Consider the following 22,483-nt stretch of genomic DNA (forward strand, 5'->3'; position numbering starts at 1 on the left):
GTGGGAGGCAGGGTCCTGCTTGGGATTCATGGGAGTTTGGCAGAGATGGTGGGACTTTGGCTAGAGGGAGGAACCTGGAGGAAGTGTGCCTGGAGTACCATTCAGTATGGGGTAGTTTTTGGAATAACCCTTGGACCTAATATTCACAGCTAAGCCAGTACTGTGGAGGTTGGGGCACCTTGTCTTTAGCAGAGGCAACAACGCTTACTGTCTCCAGGACCAATGGCTACCCTAAGCAAGCCAGTTTTCTGCACTTTCATTCACAAGTCAGCCCACACACTTGCAGTACATTCTGCTCATTCAAGTCAATCCTAGCAACCATCTGACAGGGTGGGAAAGCCCGGGGAGACAAGGGAACATGTGTGCAGTCACACAGTCTCAGGAGCGTGTGGAGCCAGGGCCGTCTCTAAAGCATATGCTTTTCCTAGTTAACAGCCACCAGTGATGCAGGGGGAGGTGGAGGCCCATCAGCTGTACCCACAGCAGCAGCAATATACTATTTTGTTCTGATCTGTTCAGGGTTATTATTCCAGCCCCACAAACACAAACCTTGCAGCTTGGCACCACGGGGGTGGTCCTTGGTGGTGGCAACCTTTAATGTGCGAGGGACATTCTGCTATAAGTTGGTCTCATGACTGTTAAGAGCTGAACAATGCCCCTGACCCCCACCCCAATGCTAGAATCTCAGAATGCGACTATTTGGAGAGAGGTATTCAAAAGGGAGATTCAGATGAACAGAGGTCAAAGGATGAACCATAACACAGTTTGACTGGTATCCTTCTAAGAAGAGATGGGGCATCAGAGTGATAACAGGGTCACAGAAGGATACTCTTGTGAGGGCAGGGCAGCAAGAGGGAGGCTGTCAGTGATGCAAGGAGAGGGGCCAAGGCTGCTACCACAAGAATCCAACCCTGGTACTATTTTGATACTGAAATTCCAGCCTTCAGAAGCTTTGGGGAAATAAGTATCTGGTTTAAGCCATTCAGAGAGTGCTATCTCGGTACAGCAGCTGGGTATAAGGCTTTTGTATCAGAGCTCTTCTGAAATCAGGGAGATGGAGACAAAGGGCATGTGGGTAAGTGGATTACATTGGGAGATGAGGTGAGGGTCAGTCAAGGGGGCTAAGGTTGGTGAAACAGGGAAGCTGGGAGCTGATGGTAGCACCCCAGTCTCACTAGGAGCACCTCACATAATGTGCCTTAAGGAGACGCCCTCAGCCCTGCTTGTTGGGTGCTCATCCTACCTTCCATACCCTTTGGGTATCACAAGGCTGAGTTAGGGAGGTCTTCGGTCCAGGGGCTGGCAGGTCATAACTATGTCCATTGGGTGGCTACTGCTGTAGCTAGAGTTAACATTAAGTCCCCTGGGGACCGCCGAGCTGGAACACAGAATGTGTCTGGCAGTCTGAGCCCTAGAGCCAAGGATATTATGTTGTTTTGGCTTCAGAGTCACCAGCACAGAGTTTGGGGAGAGACACCAGCTAACCCCAGGGCCAAGCACACAGTGGGAAGCAGAGCTACCAAGCCTCCAGCAGAATGCAGCGGACATCAGAACACAAGGCTTATGCTGCTTGGGGTTTAAAATGGTTAGAGAAAGAAATTCCCCTGATGTCCTCACTAGGAGCCTACAGGGGCTCAGATTACCCCAGACAGACCCTGTGACTGTCCTGACTGCTGCTGCTCTTCAGGTACCAGACTCCCCAGACATTTCCTTCTTCCCTAAAGCAACCTGTAAAGTTTCTTCTCCATCATGCATTTAGACTCCAATCTTTGTTACTATACACGCATAAATTTATTCCTGGGTGCCATGGGGCTTTGAGCTTTGGTTAGCATAGAGAGGAGCCCTAGAGTTCACCTAAATCAACCTCTTCACTGTATAGAGTGCTGACCAAGTGGTGTGGCTGGTGCAATAGCACTTGGCTGGTTGGGGAGTGTGGTGTAGCCATTTGGGAGACTCTGGGAGCTCATGAAACTTAGAAAACTTATGTGGTACTTTTCCAGGTTTATGCAAGTAACAAATGTTTGCAAGGGGAGAGGAGACGGTTAGACCTGCCCCAAAGCATCAGGGAATCTGGGATGCAGCTTTCTGGAACTGTCATTTAGGCCAAAGTGGGGCTTTGAATTGCCCATATTCCTACCCATCAGTTCACTGAGTTAGGTTTGGGTGGAATCATTTCTTTGGTTTGCTATTGTGCCCTGAATGGGGTGTCTAGACGTTTGTTCCTGTCTCCCCAGGAAAAGTCACACAAGGAGACAGCCTGGATCACAGCCATTATTTTAAAAATAAAAATTTTCATTTGTATCATAAAATAGCTACAAGGGTTGAACTGTCCAACTCCTTTTAACCTTATTGTCACCTTGAATATGGAGATGAGACAAGAGCTTACACCCTTTCTCCTTAGCACAAAAGGTTAGCAAATGAAGGATGTGATGTGTACTCTCACAATGAATGTGCAAGGCCTTCAACCAGGGGCTCCTCTAACACATGCAAATTTTCATTCAAGGCCCTTTGTACTGGTCTACACTCTCCCCCTCCCCACAATCTGGAGCGACTGCCTCTTTGCATATCATTTGCATGGATTTGCATAATGGACTCCTGAGACTAATTCCAAATATGTAAGAGTCACTAAAACTAAAATCTAGCTTGACATGCTTAAAATGTAGAGCCAAATTTAAAAAAACAAACAAACAAACAAACAAAAAAACCAAAAACGTGTCAGAGTAAGGATAAGTGTGGGGAATGGGGGACAGTGGGAGCCCCATAGACTGATGGGTGCCCAGATGTCACAGAAGGTGGCCTCCTCCCTAGAATTCCCATGCACATGTCATCTCAAAGGATGGAGAGGGCATCCTCCTCCTGTGTGTTTGGTTGGCTGCCCACAGTCCATATTGGGCACTGGCATTTGCATCTGGCACAGGCATGGAAGCTGCTGGAAGGGCAAACCTTTGCAGGCACATCTGTCCTCATAGCAGCTGGACAGGGGTGCTCTTATTAGCTCCATGCTGCAATTGACAGAAGGAAGCCAGTGGACCTTGTTGGTGGCCACACAGCTGAGGAATGCTGAACTGGGATTCAGCAAAGCCTGGCTCTAAGGATTACATTTTCAAGCCACTTTCACTTAATATATCCTTTTTCTGTTTTTGTCAGTGCTGAAGACAGAACCCCCACAGTCTCAGGCATGCTAAGCAAGCTTTACTACTGAGCTATACTCCCCACCCCTAACATCTCTCCGCTTGTTGCCTCCACCCCCCACCTCTATGTTCTGCATGGTTAAAGGCCATGATTTACCATCTTTGGGAATTCATTTTCTAGGTTGAGTTCTTCTCTCTTACTTGGAAATTGTGTGTTTAAAAGTTTGTATGCAAAAAAAGTTTGTATACATTTGTTATATTGATAATTCATAAAAACAAAATAATAAGGAAATTAAGTGGAACTCTAAGTATCTTCTTCAGTGGATTCTCCTTACACATCCAGTTGATAAGACAGGGTATGCTGTCCACTGCCTTTTTAATCCTAGATGGCATCTACCTCCTTTTCCTTTGAGCCGAAATGGGCATTTGTGACCACTCTGCCTTTCCATGTCATGGTAGAGGTCTCACACCTTCTGCATTTCTCTCGGGGACAGTGTTAGTCTTGTATTAGGAGTATAGCTTCCTCAAAGGAAAGAGCATGTGGGGATTTCCTGAGGAGTCCCTGCTGCTCTAGCCTCAGCCAGGCACCAAATGTGACAGTGAGGAAGCCTGCAGATAGCCCTGGGCTAGCATTCGATGGCCACCAAGGAAGAGTGTTTCCTGAAGGAGTCCAGTCAACCCTGAAATTCGTGACCAACTACAGCAAAATATATCGTTATAGCTTTAAGCCTCTTTACCAGCATTTTTATTTTTATCTCTTTATTCTTTTGAGACAGGATCTCATTATGTAGCCCATACTAGCCTTGAACTTGGAATCCTCCTGAGTGCTGGAATCGATGGCTGTGTGCTACCACACGTGGTGGGCATTTTTATTTATTTATTTTTAAACTGGAACATAGTATAATGGTTTAAAGGGTCTGCCAAGGATCACGAGTCACTGGCTTACAAAGCTACAGTATTGGGAAGGTGGCCCTAAGAGGAGGCAATTGGGACTCAGTTTGCAGGAATGTAATAGTCATTTTTGAGGGTGTGTGTTTTTGTTTTTGTTTTTGTTTTTAAAGCAGTACATTGGGCCCTCTTTCCCCTCTCTCCTCTCATGGGATGGCAAAGCATGAGGATCCTCGTGGATACTAGCTCTTGACCTTGGACTTCCAGATGCCAGAATGCTGAGGAAACCATAAATTACCTAGTTGGGGCAGTACAAAGTATGCTGGACATTTGGGGATTTAGATTCTGCAGTTGATGTGTTCATAACACAACAAAAGTGTGCCTCTAGAACAGCAGGTCAGGTCCCAGCTGTTTTCTTTGCTGACCTACAACCTTGCCTAGACATGAACTTCCTAATTCCAAAATTGTCTTCTGATCAGAAAGGGATGTCTGGACTATTGTAACTCCACCTGACAGATGAGAAGGCGAAGACCCCAAAAGTAAAATGACTTACAGCTAACCACAGCTGCACAGGGTTAGACGGGGGAGCAGCTGAGGACACTGCCTGGCTAATCCCACTGATGTTCCCAACTTTCAGAACCCTTTACACCCAGTGTGTTTCCAGGACCCTAGTGTGTTCTGTTCTTTGAATTCCAAAGGCTCATTTTATTTTAAAAACCACATAAAAATTCCAGTTCTTTGGAGCATGGTTATAACTTAGAATTAAATATGCCATCATTGAGTTTAGGAGGACTGAGTCACTGCGCTGAAGAGGCAACGCAGGCCTCTTGACCTTGACTAAGGAGCTGCAGCACAGATCTTCGGCGTTTCCCCTTCTCCAGGCAGCCACACTCCACAAGCTCCCTCCCATCAAGTTGGGCATCCATTCTCCAGGCTGAAGGGCAGAAGCTCTGCTCAGTACTCTGAGCTAACTGGGGCCGTCACCTGGTGGGTTCCAGAAATGTCCAGAGATCACAGGTTCAACAGCTGGACTGATGAGATCCATGACTCCACTGGGAACTGCTTCCCAGAGCACAGTCTCTAGAACACAGGCAAGCAAGAAAACCATGTGAGTCAGGCCTGTGTGCCCTGACACACCTGTGGCCTCTAGCCAATGTGAGTTTGTCTTGTGCTGTAGCTCTGGGAGGCTGATAAGTTTTCTAGTCAAACATGTATGTGCTCACAACCATGTACATGTTCATGCACTCTCTTACTTCTCCCGACTCCTCCTGACCTCTCACACATAGAACATAGGCCTTTTCTTGGAACACGAAATAGACAAGCATGATAAATTTGCAGGTCATGTTTCCCCCATCATCTCCAAGCTATCATGTGGTTAAACCATTTGTCTAAGGTCCAGAGGGCGCCACGCAGCAGTTCAGGATGAAAGCTCAGGCTTTGATCCTAGACACTCAAGAAAGAGATCCTTAAGACTGAGGGATTTTTGATTTGGGAAAATGTCCTGCATGAGCAGAGGAATGTAGGATAAAGACAATGTTGTTATTGAGAATACAACCAGTGTTATCAATGACCATAATTAAAACCCTGTGTTCTCAAATGCAGCAACACACAGACAGCTCCGCAGCCTTTTATTTTCAGTCTTTGGTTATCTGCTGTAGTTATTTTGATTTAACCCAAACATTTTCTACCTCGAGTCTTAGAAAGCAACTTTGCCGGGAACCTTGTGTGTGTGGCGGGTGTGTGAGTGTGTGTGTGTGTGTGTGTGTGTGTGTGTGTGCGCGCGCGCACATGCACTTCTAATCTCTGAGCTCATCTCTCTGATGGAAATAAGCAAGGCTTGGTCTACTTCCCACCTGTGCTCTGTCTAAGCCACCAACCAGTGTTGGGATGTCAGGTTCAATGTTCTAATCCTCCTATCTAGCTCAACACCTGAGCTACAATAAATATTTGGTGAAGAATGAGACCCTCTGAAACCTCTGCCTGCAGTGGACACAATGTGACACAATGGCACATCTAAACCTCTCATTCTTCTTCCAAGTGACTTTGACATGCCCATCGAGAGGTGGCTTTGTTCCCTCCCCTCAGTGTGGTGGGACCAGTGACTATGGCTGAGTGACTTGTGAGGCTAGACGTGAAGGGTGTGGTCCTTTTCCTGTGTTCTTAGGGGCACTTAGAAGCCAGTGAGCATGCTGTCTGGGAACCTGAGCAGCCCAGAAGGGATCATGTGAAAGGGAACTGAGGCAGAACCCTGCTTTCAGTGCTGGTGAACTTCTAGCTACCAGCCAGCACCATATGCTGGTCAATGGGGAAGTGGACACCATGGCCTTAGCCAAACCACCTAGCTAAATCTTTGGCAGAGACAAATGACCCTCTTTTCAAACTCCAGTTTTATGAATGGAATGAGAGATAATTACAGTTTCCCATCCTAAGTTTGAGTGGTTTGCTAGGAACAATAATGAATGAAATACCACCCCATGTGGTACTAAGTGATCATCCTGGGTTTCAACACAGGGGTTCTGCCTTCCTCTTTCTATAGCTCTGTGATTTCTGTGACAGGTACAGGTTCCCCACCCTCCCACCCCCAAAGAAGAGGGAAACACAGGAGTGTCACAAGCTCCTATCATACAGGACAGAATAAAGCTAGGAGAAACTGGTCCCTGCAGACCGAAGGTGTGGCCTCCTGCAAGGCAGTTCTAGAAGGGAATAAAATCAGCTGAGGAGCATGTACCAGCAAGCAGAGGGGTCCCTCAAAGACCCCCCAGACCAAGGGAGAGTTGGAATGAGATGGAAGAAAAGGTCAAGGCAGCCTTTAATAAGATGACAGGATCATCAATATTCAGGAGACATCTCCTTGACATCAGAAGAGAGAAAACAAGTCCTGAGAGCCTGTGGCTCTGCCCAGTTAACAGGAGGGGGGTCCTGAGAATGCCGGAGGGGCCAGGGTGGAGTCAGTGGGGAGCTGTCAGAGTTCTAGTGAGACACGAAAATTCCTGGGGACCTACTGTGAAACATGTAACTATAGTGAATGATATGTGCTGCACATTTCAAAGTAACTAAAAGAAAGGGTTCAAATCCCTAGTGTGCTGGTGCACACCTTTAATCCCAGCACTTGGGAGACAAAGGCAGGTTGTAAGGTTGAGGCCAGTCCATGCTACATAGGGAAACTATCTCAAAAATAGAATTAAAAAAGTTTTTCACCAAAAGGAAATTGTGTGTGTGTGTGTGTGTGTGTGTGTGTGTGTGTGTGTACCTATATACATATATAAAATATACATTTCCAAGTCAGTCAAAAATGAAGTAAGACATCCAAGCAAGGTGGTGCACACCTTTAATCCCAGCACTTATGAGGCAAAGGCAGGTGGATTTCTGGTTCAGGGCTAGCCTGATCTACAGAGTCAGTTCCAGAACAACCAGGGCTACACAGAGAAATCCTGTCTCAAGCCCCGCCCCACCCAAAGCAAGACTTTAGAGAAAATGTTCTGTGTTTTACAGTGCTGTGGGATGTCCTTCTGTACGCTGTGAATATGTGTTGCTCTCACTGGTTGATAATAAAGCTGTTTGGCCAATGGTGAGGTAAGATAAGGTTAGGTGGTATAATCAAACTGAGGATGGAGATGATGGACTGTGATGTGGAACCATAGCCTTCCTCCTCAAGATGCTCTTGGTCATAGTGTTTTATCACAGCAATAGAAACCCCAGCTAGGATACCATTCTAAAGACACCTCCAACAAGGATATTAAAAACAGTAACATGCTTACTTAGGGCCACCAGTTTCATGGCTTTGAGTTGAACTAGATTAGCACTCCTTTCTCATCTACAAATCTAGATAACACACCTTATAAAACTGTCTTATAGTAATATCATTTACAATAAGACAAACCAGTAAACTAGCTCATATATTTCATGCTTACTATTTTTTATTTGTGTGCATATGTGCATATGAATAAATGTCACAGTGTGCATGTGGCGGTCAGAGGGCAACCCTGGATGTGGGTCTTTGCCCTCTACCTTGTTGGCTTCCCTACCCCCTGCTCCTGTGCATGCCAGGTTCATTGGCCTGTGAACTTTTGGGGATTCTCCTGGCTCTACTGTCATCTCCTGGCAAGAACTCTCGGATTACAGATGCTTATACTGTGTGCGTGGCTTTTATGTGGGTTCTGGGAGTTTGAACTCAGATCTACATGCTTGTTTACTGAGCCATCTCCCTAGTCCCATTTTCTCCTTTAATTTTAAACTCTACTTACTATTAAAACTTTGCTTAGCCTAATAATAGACTACTATTAAATCTCATTGTGCACTACATCCTTTGAATAATGTAACTTAGAAGTCACAGAACAGCCTGGGTGATGATGGTTCAGTTGGTAAAGGTGCTTGTAGCTGGAGTTTTCCTGGTCCTGCCTAGCCCATAGTTGGAACAAATCTCTCTCACTCGATAGTCCCACAGCCACTCAGACCCAACCAAGTAAACACATAGAGACTTATATTACTTATAAACTGTATGGCCGTGCCAGGCTGCTTGCTAACTGTTCTTATATCTTAAATTAACCCATTTCTAGTATAAGTTGCCACATGGCTCATGGCTTACCAGTTCCTTACATCCCACTTGTTATGGTGGCGGCTAGCAGAGTCTCTCTGACTCAGCCTTCCTGTTCCCAGAATTCTCTTTTCTCCTTGTCCCACCTATACTTCCTGCCTGGCTACTGGACAATCAACATTTTATTTATACAGAGCAATATCCACAGCAGGTGCTTGCCACCAAGCCTGATGACCTGAATTTGATCCCTGAGACCCATATGGTGGAAGGAGGGAGCAAATTCCCATAAGCTCTCCTCTGGCCTCCACACATGCTCCATGACGTATTCATATCCATATGTGTTCACACACAATAAATGTAAAAGACCACAAAATCACATATATAGTAATTGAAAAGGCATTTGAAGTATGACTCTCTTGAGAAGCCCACATCCATGTGTGTGTGTTTATCTATGTATCTCTAACTTTGTGTCCCAGTGATCAGTTCTATAGTATGAACTATCCTGTTAACAAACCCATTAACTTTGCTTCCCATTGCCTCCTCCTGAAATTCTTTTCTGTAGCACAGAGTTCTCATTTTACTTAAGTGAAGGTCTCTACAGCTGGATAGAAGGTCTGCAGGCTATTGGCGGCAGTGCTGGGCAATATCTCCATGCTACTGCTGACATAAGCATCTGGCTTAACAGGCCAATATATCAGTTCCTTCAGAGACTACAATCACATCTTGGGATGTGATCCAGGAGGCTCCTCCATGATTCCCAAGGACTTCATGAAGTCCTAGGATAACACCTGGCTACCCTCAGCTTCAATTCTCCAAACACAGGAGTGGGAAAAGACTCAAAGCCCTGGCTTGTTCATACCCAGAATCCCTTTCCTAAGGCGAACATGGGAACAACATTTGCTGTAATAGCCTCATGAATTGGCTGGCAGCTGGCAGGTTGGTGGCAAAGTCTTGGAGAAGGGAGCAGGTGGAGGGAAGTTGGCGGAAGGGTAGAGGGGCTGCTTCCTCTGGTATTTGCCAGGTCCTGAGCCTCCCAGGCTTCTCCTGAGTGTTGCTTGCATTCTCACATAGATCAGGCTGGCTGCAAGGCTGTCTGGCCCCGCCTGTCATACTTGCTGAAGGTTCACCGCCTGCTACAGTTTGTCTGGAACAAAGCTGCTCTGTCAACACAGCTGTGTTTCTGGGTCACCTCATGCCACTTCCCACTTCCAGGCAGGACACCCACACCCCAAGGTCTAATTTCTCTTTGGGGCATGAGCTGGATTCCACAACTGAATTCGGAAACTCTGTCTTCCTTGCTGTGCACTCATTTTCTCCAGTTTTTACTCTCCCTTCCCAAACCCTTATGATGACCAACATGGATGCCATCAGTAAAGCTACATTTCCATTTATGAAGATATAGTGTGCCTGGCATTGTGTTAAACATTTTCATTATTCCTTTCAATCCTCTCAAAATTGTAAGATGAAAATCTTAACCATCTCCCACACGATCATCGAAGTTCCAATCTTCCATCTTTCACGTCTCTGTATGGACTGTAAGTCTGTGGATTTGGGTACCCGAAAGATTCAAGGTGGACTCGGAGGTCACTTTCTGGTGGCAGTAGTAATAAATCACTGTCCCTATGCTGAATTGAAGAAACAAGACCACCACACACAGTGAGGAGAGCACAATGAGAGATGGTATTAGGATAATTCAGAAAGTCTGATCATAATTCAGGGCGACTCTTGAGTGGAACCCATAAAAGTTAGAGGGAACCCAAGAAGGCTTCCTGGGAGCAGAGACACCTGAGTCCTCTTATTACCCCTCCCCCTCCACACCTGCCGGTCTCTTCATTCACGTAGTCAACAAATGGAGCATTAAGCTGAGGGGATGTGCTTTGTGTTTCCCAGATAAACCTATTCTGATGTCAGTCATGGATGATGCCCATCACCTCATCCCCTGCCATGGGCAATAAAATGCAATCTGGCAGGAGAATTTATATCATTTGCTGAGAAACGTATGTCAATACATGTGTGGGAAGTCGTTTATGGTATGCTGGGTGCAGAACAGGAACATGTACCCACAATGGCCCCAAGTATTTTGCTCTTGAAAATTCATTTAGTATTCACAAAATTTTGTGAGGTGGGTGCTTCTTCTCTTAAAACTCAGGTTCAGGGAAGTTAAGGATTTGTTCAGGGTTACAAACTCAGTCTGAGCCATGGTGTGTACACCTTCACACAAAGGTGAACGTGTTTACCTTTCTACTCTCCTTCCCTGTCTTCTAGCTATGGATGCTGACAGGTGTAAACCTGTATAGTGTAAGCTTGATCACTGCTCACAGTGAGCTCCTCACCTGATCAAAGGAGTCAGATCAGCAGGCCTTCGGGTGACAAGAGGATGGCCTTGGATCTTGCAGGGTCAGGCTCTCTGAGGCTGACCTGTTGTCTGGATTGCATTCTAGGCACAAATTTAAAAGTTCTGTTGGAGTAGAATCCAAGAGAGCAAGACTGTGACCCAAGTTGAAACACATCTCTTGAAAGGCTCTAGGCCCTATGCTAAGGCTGAGACCTAGGAGATGGGCCCTTGTCCTCTCTTGAAGACATTCTCTTTAGTGTTGGAAGGTGGCTGCTCCCCCCTTCTAGTTGTGGGGTGGAGAGCTGGTTTCTTGCCTCTGAGATGTCCTTCACTGATTCTTTCCTACTCCCCCCAAATATGTCCTCTCACTCAGTCATATCCCATTGGTTGAACAAGTTTGGAAAAATCATCATTGTCCTATCACCCTCTCTCATCATTCATCAGTTGGCAATTGCTGGCATTGCCTGGTGTGGAGTGGCACAAAGGAATGATGATCCTTCTCTGTCTTCCAGGGGAATAGCGGTTGAGCTACAGGAACATGGCTGACCCTGACTGCAGTGATTAGATTTCTCTTCTGCTTCCAAGTTACTTGAGCTCTGTTTGGTTTAGCTTCCTCACCATAAAGTGATGATAACAGTGTCCTCACTGGAGGCTTACTGCAAGGATCTGAAGTTAACATATACCATATTTATAACACTGCTTGGCACAGAGTGATATTAGAGTCCACACTGTTCATATGAGAGCCACCAGCAACATGGGACTAACATTCATAATGTCATTATATGCTATGAGTTATAAATTCCTCTTCAATTTTGAAGAATTAAAGTATGAAAATAAAAGTAGACTATTCCCTCACATTTTGCATTCATTACACACTGAGATATCAACATGTTGGGCATACTGGTACAAACTAATTAAAATATATCACTAAAAGTAATCTTCCTTATCATGTATAATTTAAAATAGTATTTGGGGTTTGTATTGTGTTTCTTCTGGTCAGCGCTGGTCTAAGTGTTGACTCTAAACAACAAGGTAGAGTGTTATAAGCACCATACCCGAGCTTGATGTTCTGTCATGGGAATGTTCTGAGCATGCTCACCAACAGCATCAATGGTGCCTGGAGACCTATTGTAACAAATGTCTCAGATTTGAATGGATTGAGTTAGGGGACCAGCAAACTCTAGGTGGCTCTGCCCTCAGGAGTTCAGAACTAGTTTCTGGTTCTTGTAGAAAAGATAACTTTGTACTCCACACCTGTGGCCAGGATGGGGCAGAGTGGGGAGCCACACAGAATGGCACTCAGAAAAATCTGACAGAAACGAACAAGTGCCCTGTAGCCAATTCCTGTCCCATCTTGCTTGGCTCCCTGGATGTGGCTTTTTCTGGGTATCATGCCCTCTGGCTGGCTGGCTCCCCTGCTCTCTGCACCCTTTGAATCTAAAGCAAGCCAAGAACAAATGAATGGGGAACCATCTGCCCTTGGGAAGATGAATTTGCATTTGGAAAGCATGACCTCCAAAGACATGCTTGTGATTCCTGGTTGGTCCTGTGTTCAGCTCCGACTGAACGTGGGACAGCCAGGCAGCTGAGGTCAAGAAACTGAGGGAAAGCTGCAGGAGCAGCAGGCAGGCCCCGACAAGAGGGCAGGTTCCTGGTGAATCTGCTTCCTGAGGACACTGCACTCCAGGGGAGACTTTGTGGAAAGAGTTGACATTCACATAGCTGTTTTCTACTGTGGATTTATGGTCTTGTTTTCCTTTGGGCTCCTACCAAATGGATCTATTTTAATTGGTGAAGCCCCATTTCTGCCTTTGGTCTTCAGTGAGATCACAAAGAGGGACATGAGTCCAGAGAAGAGTGTGCACTGAGGGGTGGATATGACCATTGTGAAGTAACGGACTTGATCAACCTGATATTTGGCAAGAGGCCAAAACTTGAGGCTGAAGAAAAGGTGGCCTGTGGTATTGTGTGTTCCCCGAAATAAACTTATCTGGTCAGAGAACAGGCAGCCACTAGATACAGAGCCACAAATGGCAGCTAGAAAATGGGAAGAGTAAGCCATAGCAGAAGTTGGGCGGTGGTGGTGCATGCCTTTAATCCCAGCACTTGGGAGGCAGAGCCAGCTGGATCTGTGAGTTCAAGGCCACTTTAGAAACAGGTAGGCATGGTGACCCACGCCTTTAATCCCAGAAACCCAGCCTTTAATCCCAGGGAGTAATGCAGAAAGTAGAAAGATATATAAGACGTGAAAACCAGGCACCATAGTGAGTTAGGCATTTAGTTAAGTATTTTGGCTGGTTTAGCATTCAGGCTTTGGAGCAGCACAGTTCAGCTGAGAGCCATTGGGATGAGGATTCAGAAGCTTGCAGTCTGAGGAAACAGACCAGCTGAGGAACTGGCAAGGTGAGGAAACTGGCTTGTTATGCTTCTCTGATCTTCCAGCATTCACCCCAATAACTGGCCTCAGGTTTGTTCTTACTAATAAGACTTGTTAAAATTCCTGCTACAGTGGCCTCCTCATGGTGCTGGATGGGGAAGACTGAAACCTTCTTTCACCCTACACAAAAAACAATTCAAAGCAGACCAAAGACCTAACTATAAGACCTGAAATATTGAAACTGCTCAAGAAAAACAGAGAAGAAATACATTGAGATAGGGCATAGGCAAAGAATTTTCCAACAGGATTCCAGTGTAGCTTAGGAAATAATACCAAGGACAGACAAATGTGATACTGTCACATGCAAAAGAATCCTATTACCTTTTCCATGAACTGACAACATACGTGACAAAAGCACCTTGAGAAGAGAAGAATATATAAAGAACTCAAAAAACAAAACAAAACAAAACAAAAACAAAAACAAAAAACCCCAAAACACCAGAAGAACAAATAATCCAATAAACAGGAAATGAAGAGACAGCTGCCCACTTAATTAAAAATGACAAGTACATGAAAAAAAAAATCCAACATTTTTAGCCACTGGGAAAGTGTAAATCAAACCTATGTGAAGGTGTAATTAATATTATGCTAATAAAAAGGAAGCATACTACATTTAGATTTCATCTCACCCTAGTGAGAATGGTCATCATCAAGAAAACACAACATTCTGGCGGTGTTGGGGGTGGAGGACAGATACAGGAACATTTATACACTGTTGATAGGAATATGAATTCATCTCATCACTACAGACATCAGCAAGGATGTTTCTCAAAACATGAAAAGTAGGACTACTGTACTGCAGTGGTATTTGCTCCACCCAACACTGTATGACCCGTCTACACCCCTTCCAGGTTTATCCCCAAGGCATCAAAGCCAGCTTAGAGGAGATACACTTGCAGATAAAGCCATGTTTATCACAGCACCATTGGCTATAGATGAGGTATGGAGTGAGGCCAGGTGGTCACAAACAGATGAAGGGGTAAACAAAATGTGCACACACGTGCAATGGAGTGATGCTTAGCCTCACAGAGGAAGTCATGTCATTTCCAAGAAAGTCAAAGAATGATCATATTATGTAAGCCGAGCGACTCCCAAAGGCAAGCTATAGCGTTTCTTTTATCGTGGAATCTAGATTGAACAAGGACATCAAGTAGAAGGAGGGCTACCTGGGAAGAGGAAAGGTAGTAGTAGAGAGATGAAGAACAGCTGGGCCGTGGTGGCGCACACCTTTAGTCCTGGCACTGAGGAGGCGGAGGCAGGCGGGTCTCTGTGAGTTCGAGGACAGCCAGAACTGTTTCACAGAGAAACTGTGTTTCAAAAAACCAAAGGGGAGAAAAGAGGGGGAATAAAAAAAAAAAAGAAAAAGAAGAGGAACAAGAAAGGACAAGGTGGGAGTGGGTAATGAAAAATAATAGAACAAAACAAGATTTACTGAGCTTAGGCCTCAGGCCACACTTTCTTCTTATGAGTAGAAAGGGGGCTACAAGTGGGGTGCGAGGGTATACAGTAGACCAAAGGTAGACAAGAGGTTAGGATTCTTCAGTAGTGTAGCTTTTGGTGAGTTGCTTATTCTTCTGCAGGAACCTCAATAAACCCATTAGTTTACCAGGTTGGGCTTCAATGGCATTCTTTGGTCTTTGGTGCCTATGTGGGATGAGTAGACATTTCTTGTGTATCTACTGGAAAAGTCACATGACATTTGGAGGCTGAACAGGGACTGACAGAATCAAAGATGAATGAGGGTAGAAATATCAGGGTGTCCATCTTTCCCCATGTGGCCAGGGGAGACAAGCCTCCTTGCTGTAATGGTGGATGTGTGGTCCCAGCTATGGGAGACAAGACTGAAGTGTCTATACAGAAGGAACTGCCCATATAAAGTAGAAATGTCCCACAAAGGATATGTGGGTATCAGATCCAAGCTAGTTTCTGGTTTGGCAGGAGGGGAAGTAGGCAAGGAGGAGGACTGGATGAAGATGTTGGCTATTTTTTTAGGGTACAGGGGGCATAAAGGAAACAAAAGAGGTCTGTGCTAACTAGCCCCTTCTGGGATCCAGAAACTTGGAACCCCTGAGAAGAATCGAGTAGTAAGGAGGAACAGAAAGAGATTAAAATGACAGCGAGGGAACTGGGCATGTGAGAAGTGGCTTTAACACTTACTTCACCAGGCCAGGCAGGGCTGTGCTCACTGGAGAGCTAAAGAAGTAGGAGCCTTGGAACTGGTATGGAGCCTTGGTGGCCTTGGTGATGGGATATGATCTTCATGAGGTAGGAGGGGCTTCCAACTTAGGCATGTAAAGTGGGTTTGAAAAGTCCTGTAACAATCTAAAGGGAATGAAGAGATGGAAAAGTAGACAGATGGAGGGGCCCATGTGGGTCACACAAAAGCAAACACAACAGGATTTGTGTTGAGCCAGAGTGCCCAGGGGAAAAGAAAAGACAAAAGGCTAAATGTTGTGTTCATGAACCTCTAGAGGGCTCTGAAGCCCAATCAACAGTCCACCAAAGGAGTGAATCTCTGTTGCACCCCTTGCTAGGGAGGGCAGTAATCCCAAGGGGTGGGAATAATTCCATTTGTTCAAGTGAGATGGCCCAAGGCGCCTGAGGGAGAGGGCCATGCAGAGTGCAGAGGCCCAACGCTGAATTATGGATTTACTCATCCTCAATTAATGCACAGAACGTTTGGGCTTTGGTGGATGTTGGAGCTAAGTATATCTTAACTTATGGAAACCCCTAAAGGCAGCAGGGTAAGAGACAACAGTGTGTCGATATGGAAACAGAGCAGGCATGTGAAAGAGACTGGGCCTGTCCTGGGTGTGGAAAATTACTCTTCCCCAGTGTATTGTGCACATTTCTCGGCCGAAAGGAAACGTAATGAGGGTGGATGTGCCGCTGGAATGTACCCCACTTATCTCAAGTAGAGAGTTTTGCTTGAGGGTGCAAACTTTAAAGGCAGTCCTGAATCCAAACAAAACGGCAGCCTGTGAAAATGAGGTTGTTTGCTCAGTCCAAAGCCCTTTCAACAAGCCGGTGTGGTCAGTAATGAAGCCAGACTGCATATGGGAAATGACGGGATTAGAGAGCTAAATAAAGCAGTGCCCATCCGTGCCGCAGCACTCCGCACTGCTCTTCTGGCAGAAAAGCAAGGAGACAAGTGATGAGACGCTGTTGTGCTGTGCTGGGCACTGTTAACTTTTTCCTTTAACTCTTTATCTGCCCAAGACCAATCCACATTTACTTGTAGCAGGTGGTGGTGGACCCTCAGCGATCCTGCTCATATCCTGGAAAGAGGTTTCACTGTGAACCTCTGAATAGACAGATTCAGAAGATTATCTGAGAGAACAATAAAAACAGAAGTGGAGAATTTAAATGCAGTAGGCACCCTCGTTGAAAAAAGGTACGCATACAGAGTCATTGTTATTGAATAAAAATCTCAGTCCCTGGGGTGGGATGTGTCACAAGGAATTGCGAGATACAGGGGCACTTGAAGGTCCAGCTGAGCCATTACTGTTATGTGCACACCAGAACTGGACAGTGAATTCCTGTTGGTGAAGATACTTCATTTTCTGGATGCAGGGCATAGAGAAAGCAGGTTTGGACTGAGTTGGAGGCACTTTCCCTACTGGATGATGTTCATAGTGCTGGAAGGCACCAGGCAGTTTTCTGGGGGAGAGTGGCCGTGCTCAGCTATGGATGGTATACTATCAACATGCCAGTAATAAGTGCTTGCTGGTATAAGAGTGACATAACTGTTACAATAATGGCATGGTGATTAAGGGTACAACCAACTACATTCTGCTTGGCTTTAAAGTGTACTCCACTGGAAGGAACCCACATTTGCTACTTTAATCCAGGAAAAAAAAAAACAACTTCCTTTTTAAGAAAGATTGATTTATTTATTATGTATATAGTATTCTGTCTACATGTGTCCCAGCAGGCCAGAAGAGGGCATTAGATCTCATTACAGGTGGTTGTGAGCCACGACGTGCTTGCTGGGAATTGAACTCGGGACCTCTGGAAGAGCAGTCAGTGCTCTTAACCGCTGAGCCATCTCTCCAGCCACGAAAAAACTTCTGTGTGTGAAAAATCACTGGTCTTAGTGGAGAAAATAATGACTTTTCCCTTTTTGGTTAAGTGGTTGTAACATAGTTGTCAAATTGCCTTCTAAACATTTTGTGTTTATACATGGAACGTAGTGCTGCTATAGGCCATAGTCAAAGAAAACTCCCTTTTATAGTGGACAACAGCTGTGAGTCTCATAATTATTCAAACTACTGAGATTAAATGTCAGCTGTTACTGAGGCAAATCAGTCAAATGCTCAGGAAAACACACATATCAATTCATCCTCTTCAGGATTCAGGGAACACTATGGAAAAGATGAGGAAGAACATAGGAGGGCTGGGGGTATGGCTTAGTGGGGCAGAACATGTGAAATGCAAGAATGAGGCCCCACATTTTAGCTCCAGCTCCCACGAGAAGGCCCAGCCTGGCCATAAGCACTTATAACTCCAGCACTATCAATAGAAATGGGAAGACCACTGGGCTTCTGGCTAGCCAGCCTAGGTGAATAGAGATGAGTTCCAGGTTCGGTGAAGAGATATGTCTCAAAGGAATGAAGCAAAGAGCTACAGAGAAGGACACCCAATGTCCTCCTCTGGGCTTTTCACTTACACACATGGGTGCTTGCACACACACATGCACATTCACCACACATGCCATACACAAGAAATGAAATAGAAGAAAGGAAAGAATGGAAGTTGGAGAAAGGAGCATGGCATGATTACCAGCCGTAATAAAATTGGTCTTATAAAGGGCTTTAGCTCATATTTGTAGTAATGAAGCCAGCAGAAGGATAAAGCTGATAACTAATCTATGGTAACGGCACTGGCACTGTTAATGTTCTCTTGTGGAATGAGGGCCATGGGATGCTCACCTGAGATTTCAGTCATTACTCTTCTCATGCCCCAGCTGCATGAGGTCTTAAGGGATGTTCAAGTATACAGGAGATGGAAGGCTGACTAGAGGTTGAGAACCTTTGATGGCACATCTTTCTGAGCTGCCTGTCCTTTAGGTAATCCCAGTAAACTCATCATTTTACCAGCTTCTATTTGGATTCAGTTGTTTGATCTAGTGTCCTCTCTGGTTCTTGATGCCTCCCCGGTAAAGTTACACAATTGTGTATTACGCTAAAGAACTCTTTGGCCAGCAAGGTTTCCATTACACTGTTTTCTGAAGGTAGCTAAGGCTGCCGCCCATGCAAAAGCATTTGGACAAAAGTGGCATCAGCTGTGTCCAATTTACTGGCAATAGGGAGAACACTGTAGAAGTGATGGCATGAACTATGCTGGTGGGAGAGATGGTCAGGGAGGGTCTCTGATTTGGTTCTACTCTGTCCCAGGTACTGCGTGTTCAGTGCCTTAATTTTATATTAGGTCACATTTCCCAAACATGCCTGACTCATCTCACCCCCCAGATTCTTCTTACAATGTTCTTCTTTCCCCTTGCGTCTGTAACAATGGCAGGCAGGAGTGAGTCCGAGTTCCAAGGTCATGAACAAAGACGTTCTGAGTCTGGGAGGAGAGATCGCACAGAAGTGGCAGGAGAGCTCAGTGTGCACTTTCCCAGAAGCAACTGCCAGATGTTCAAGAGTGAAAACCTTCAGGTGACTTCAGTACAGCAAGCATGAACTGTCCTTCTTGACAGAACCCAAGCCCATCTGACTGACTTCACTATAGACTGACCTGTGACAGATTTTTCCATGTAAGTGGAGTTCTGGTCTTCTGTGGTTGGCTTTTATTCACTATTGTACCTGTGAACTTTATCTGTTTGCTGTGTGCATCAGTGGCTTGTTCCTTTGTTACCGTGGAGCAGTATTCTATGGCATGGGGCATATGTCTAACACTCACCTGATGGTAAACACATCTGAGATATTTCCAGCTTCCAGTGAGATTGCTATGGACAGGTTGGGACTGGGATGCAGAAGGTTGCTATGAGCATTTGGTTACAAGTCTGTGTGGACATATGCTTTCATTTATCTTAAGTAAACACCCAGAGGTAGAATCGCTGGGACATATGAAAGGTGTTTATTTGATTTCCAGAGTATTTTAGCATTTTGTATTTCTGTTTTAAAATTTAATTGTTGATTGACAGGTTGATTGATTGGACAATAAGATTTATGAGCATGGTCTCTAAGTTGACATTAAGAAAATGAGTCCCTCTGAGTTTTCCTCATGCAGCATCCAAGTTCCTCACAGGCCTTACATCCACAGGAACTCATATGCCCTTTCTGATCTGCCTGGATGAGCATGTTATGGATGACCTCACTTTTCAAATGACAATGTATCCCAGATACTGTGAAGGAGCCAGTTCCCAAAGTCTGTCTACTCTTAGGAATGCTCAGATGTTCCCCCTCAGTTGCTCCACTGGAAAACAGTTTTTAAGTCAACTAGGGATAAAGTGACCCACTGTGGCTACCTCTCAGAGCACTGAACTAATGGAAGATTCTGGCAAGTACTGGGATTGAGAGGAGGCAATAGACCTTTGTGGAGGACCAGGCACTAAACATCACCTGGGCTCTGCGGCAGTCACTCAGTTCTGCTGCTGTGCAAAGATAACCATGTGATGTGAACAAAGGGGACCGGCTGTGTTTCAGTAAAGCTGTATTTACAAAAGGAGCTTCAGCTGCTGTGGATAGCAGAGCGGATTTGAGAAGTGGAATGTTCTAGTTAACTTCTAGAGTGGTTTTCAAAGGCCCTACACTTGTGGTGTATGTTTTCCCCATAGATGCCTCCATTCCCTTCCACCTCAGTACATCTGCCACTGCAGGGTTCCGAAGAAGGATGGGAAGGGAGGAGAGCAGTGGATAAAAGCAAGGGAGGCTGGGGTGGGAATGGAGGGAACAGAGGTAAGGGTAGGATCTTAAGAACAGGGGTCAAGGGCAGTAAACGTGACAAGAACTCAATGAAAAATGCTCCATCAGAAACCCCTTCTCTCTGCCTCCCCACTTACCCCTCCTCACCCTCTCCACCACTTACCCCTCCTCACCCTCTCCACCACTTACCCCTCCTCACCCTCTCCCCCATTCACCCCTTTTCTCCTTCCCTGAGGCCCAAATTGTCCACCTGAAGCTGAAGAAGGGCACTGTGCTTCTTATCTGTATTAAATAAATGTCCCATGATTGTGGAGATTTGGGTCCTGGGCCCACCTGTGAGACTGGATACTTCCCAGCATTCTCTAGGGCTCAAGGACACGTTGGCTGTGCCAGTCAGACTATCTGAGGGTGAGTAGAGTCGTGGCTGATCAATCTGAACGCGCGCTTCCTCTGAACAATTCTGTCAGTGAATTTACGTTCCCTCATTTCACAGTCAGCTGGTAGGTGGAATAGTTTTTTTTTTTAAAGGAATATTCTAGTTCTCTGTTTTAAGCAACTGTATTCCATCAGATGTATGCACTATTGTTTTATGTAACAGCAAGAGAAGGAAGAACCCCCTGCTGATTAAATATGACACACTTCTTTCTCACACTTACAATGATTATTCTCCATTTATGAAAGAGCTCCTTTTGGCGTGTCTAGACAGCTCTGTCACCTCCCCTCCCTTTGTAGCACATGGCTGTAACTGCTGAGCCTCTCTGCAGCATCTCGGAACAAAACACAGCCCTGCTCAGCTGTTCTGACAGCTTCGTCTTTCCTCTGCTGCCACATGGAACTTGGCAGTTCCTTGGAAATGTGGAGTGGAGACCATTCTTTCTTTGAACATTTGTTCCCCAAACCCCACACTCCTGTCCCGCCACTCAGCTCAGCTTGCAGCCCCTCAGCAGACACTTTATGCTGAGTCACAGGTCTTTGTGAAGAATTTAGACACAGGAGCGGGGGAGATGGATGGTTCTGGCTGTCAAATGCCTTCTGTGTAGTCTGAGGACCTGAGTCTGGATCCCCATCATCCACACAAAATCCTAGTGTGTTGGAGCATGCTGTAATCCCAATGCTACGAAGATGGAGATATGAAGATCTCCACGCATGCCTACACACACACACACACACACACACACACACACACACACACACACACATACCATTAAACACAGATAGTGCCTCAAATGGAGCAATGAAGGGGGGAATAGTTACCACGAGCATTCACCCTCACCCTCACAAGTGTGGCCTGGCCCAGAGGGACCATAACATGCATCCTGGTTTCACAGACATTAAAATGAACTTGTTTTTCTAGCACTATAAACCCAGATGAGCGTATGTCCTTAATTAACAAGGTCCTAATTTTGAACTTTCGGGTGTTTGGAGCTCAATAAACCAATGCTTTTGAGTAAACAGTATCAGCACTTCCGCATAACCCAATACTCTGGTGTGACATTTAGACCCTTTTGGCTGTGGGCCTGGAAGTAAGCAGGTCTAACTGCAGGCTTCTTGCAGGTGCTAACACACAAGACACAGGCCTGCCCAGCCTCCCTCCTTTTTATAAGCTGAAACAAGATCTTGGTTTGCATAATGAATTATACATCAGCATGTGAGGTGCTGATCATTTTGAAAGTAAGAAATTCAAAATTGAACTATAACTAGTTTTTAAAAAGCATGTGCTTAGCACGTATGCCAAATGAATGTGTAAAGGAAAAAGCCAAATTAGAAATTTATATCTCTGTACAAAAAAAAAAAAAGATTCTATGACATGTAAAGCAAAATCTGACAGGCTCCTGCTACCAGCCAGGGAGGCTGGCTGGCTCCTAAAACCACTCTCTGAACTGAGCGTGCCAGGGTTTGCTTGCCAGGGTGTGGGTGAGGGGTCTAGGAGGGTGGTGTGGAGGGGAGGCACAATGCTCTTCATGAGAGCTTCATCCCGAAGTCAGGTGTTTCAGAAGGTCATCTCCTGGTCAGAGGCTAATGCTCAGAGGCTAATGTTCAGTCCGAAGTCCTTCTGGGCCCAACCTCTGTTCATTCTACTTCATACTGGCTCACAGAAGTGTGGCTAGAATCCATATACAAATCCTAATGTTTCTGCTCCATATAGCTTATGGTACTAGATGAGGTTCCAGATAAAGCTTCCCTAGAGGTAGAGACGAGCTGTATGACTCTCTGGGCACTGGCTCACTCTACTGTGCCCTTGAAACATGGCTGAAGTTTTTCAGATACACGGCCATTTTTAATGGAGCT

General features: G+C 45.5%; 1 protein-coding gene across 6 annotated transcripts in view; it reads right to left on the reverse strand.

The window, feature by feature from the left end:
* Tmem108 (transmembrane protein 108) overlaps positions 1 to 22,483 on the reverse strand; it is a 269,467-nt gene that overhangs the window by 16,177 nt on the left and 230,807 nt on the right. For 4 of the 6 annotated variants that reach the window (XM_036193174.1, XM_036193173.1, XM_036193176.1 and 1 more), the window contains one exon: positions 5,004 to 5,099. The exons of the other annotated variants lie outside the window; for them this stretch is intronic. In XM_036193174.1, the coding sequence (XP_036049067.1) occupies positions 5,004 to 5,099 (96 nt within the window). The remainder of the gene's footprint in view (positions 1 to 5,003; positions 5,100 to 22,483) is intronic. 6 annotated transcript variants of the gene reach the window in all.

The sequence above is a fragment of the Onychomys torridus genome, chromosome 7 (genome assembly GCF_903995425.1).
Source record: "Onychomys torridus chromosome 7, mOncTor1.1, whole genome shotgun sequence".
Taxonomy (NCBI): domain Eukaryota; kingdom Metazoa; phylum Chordata; class Mammalia; order Rodentia; family Cricetidae; genus Onychomys; species Onychomys torridus.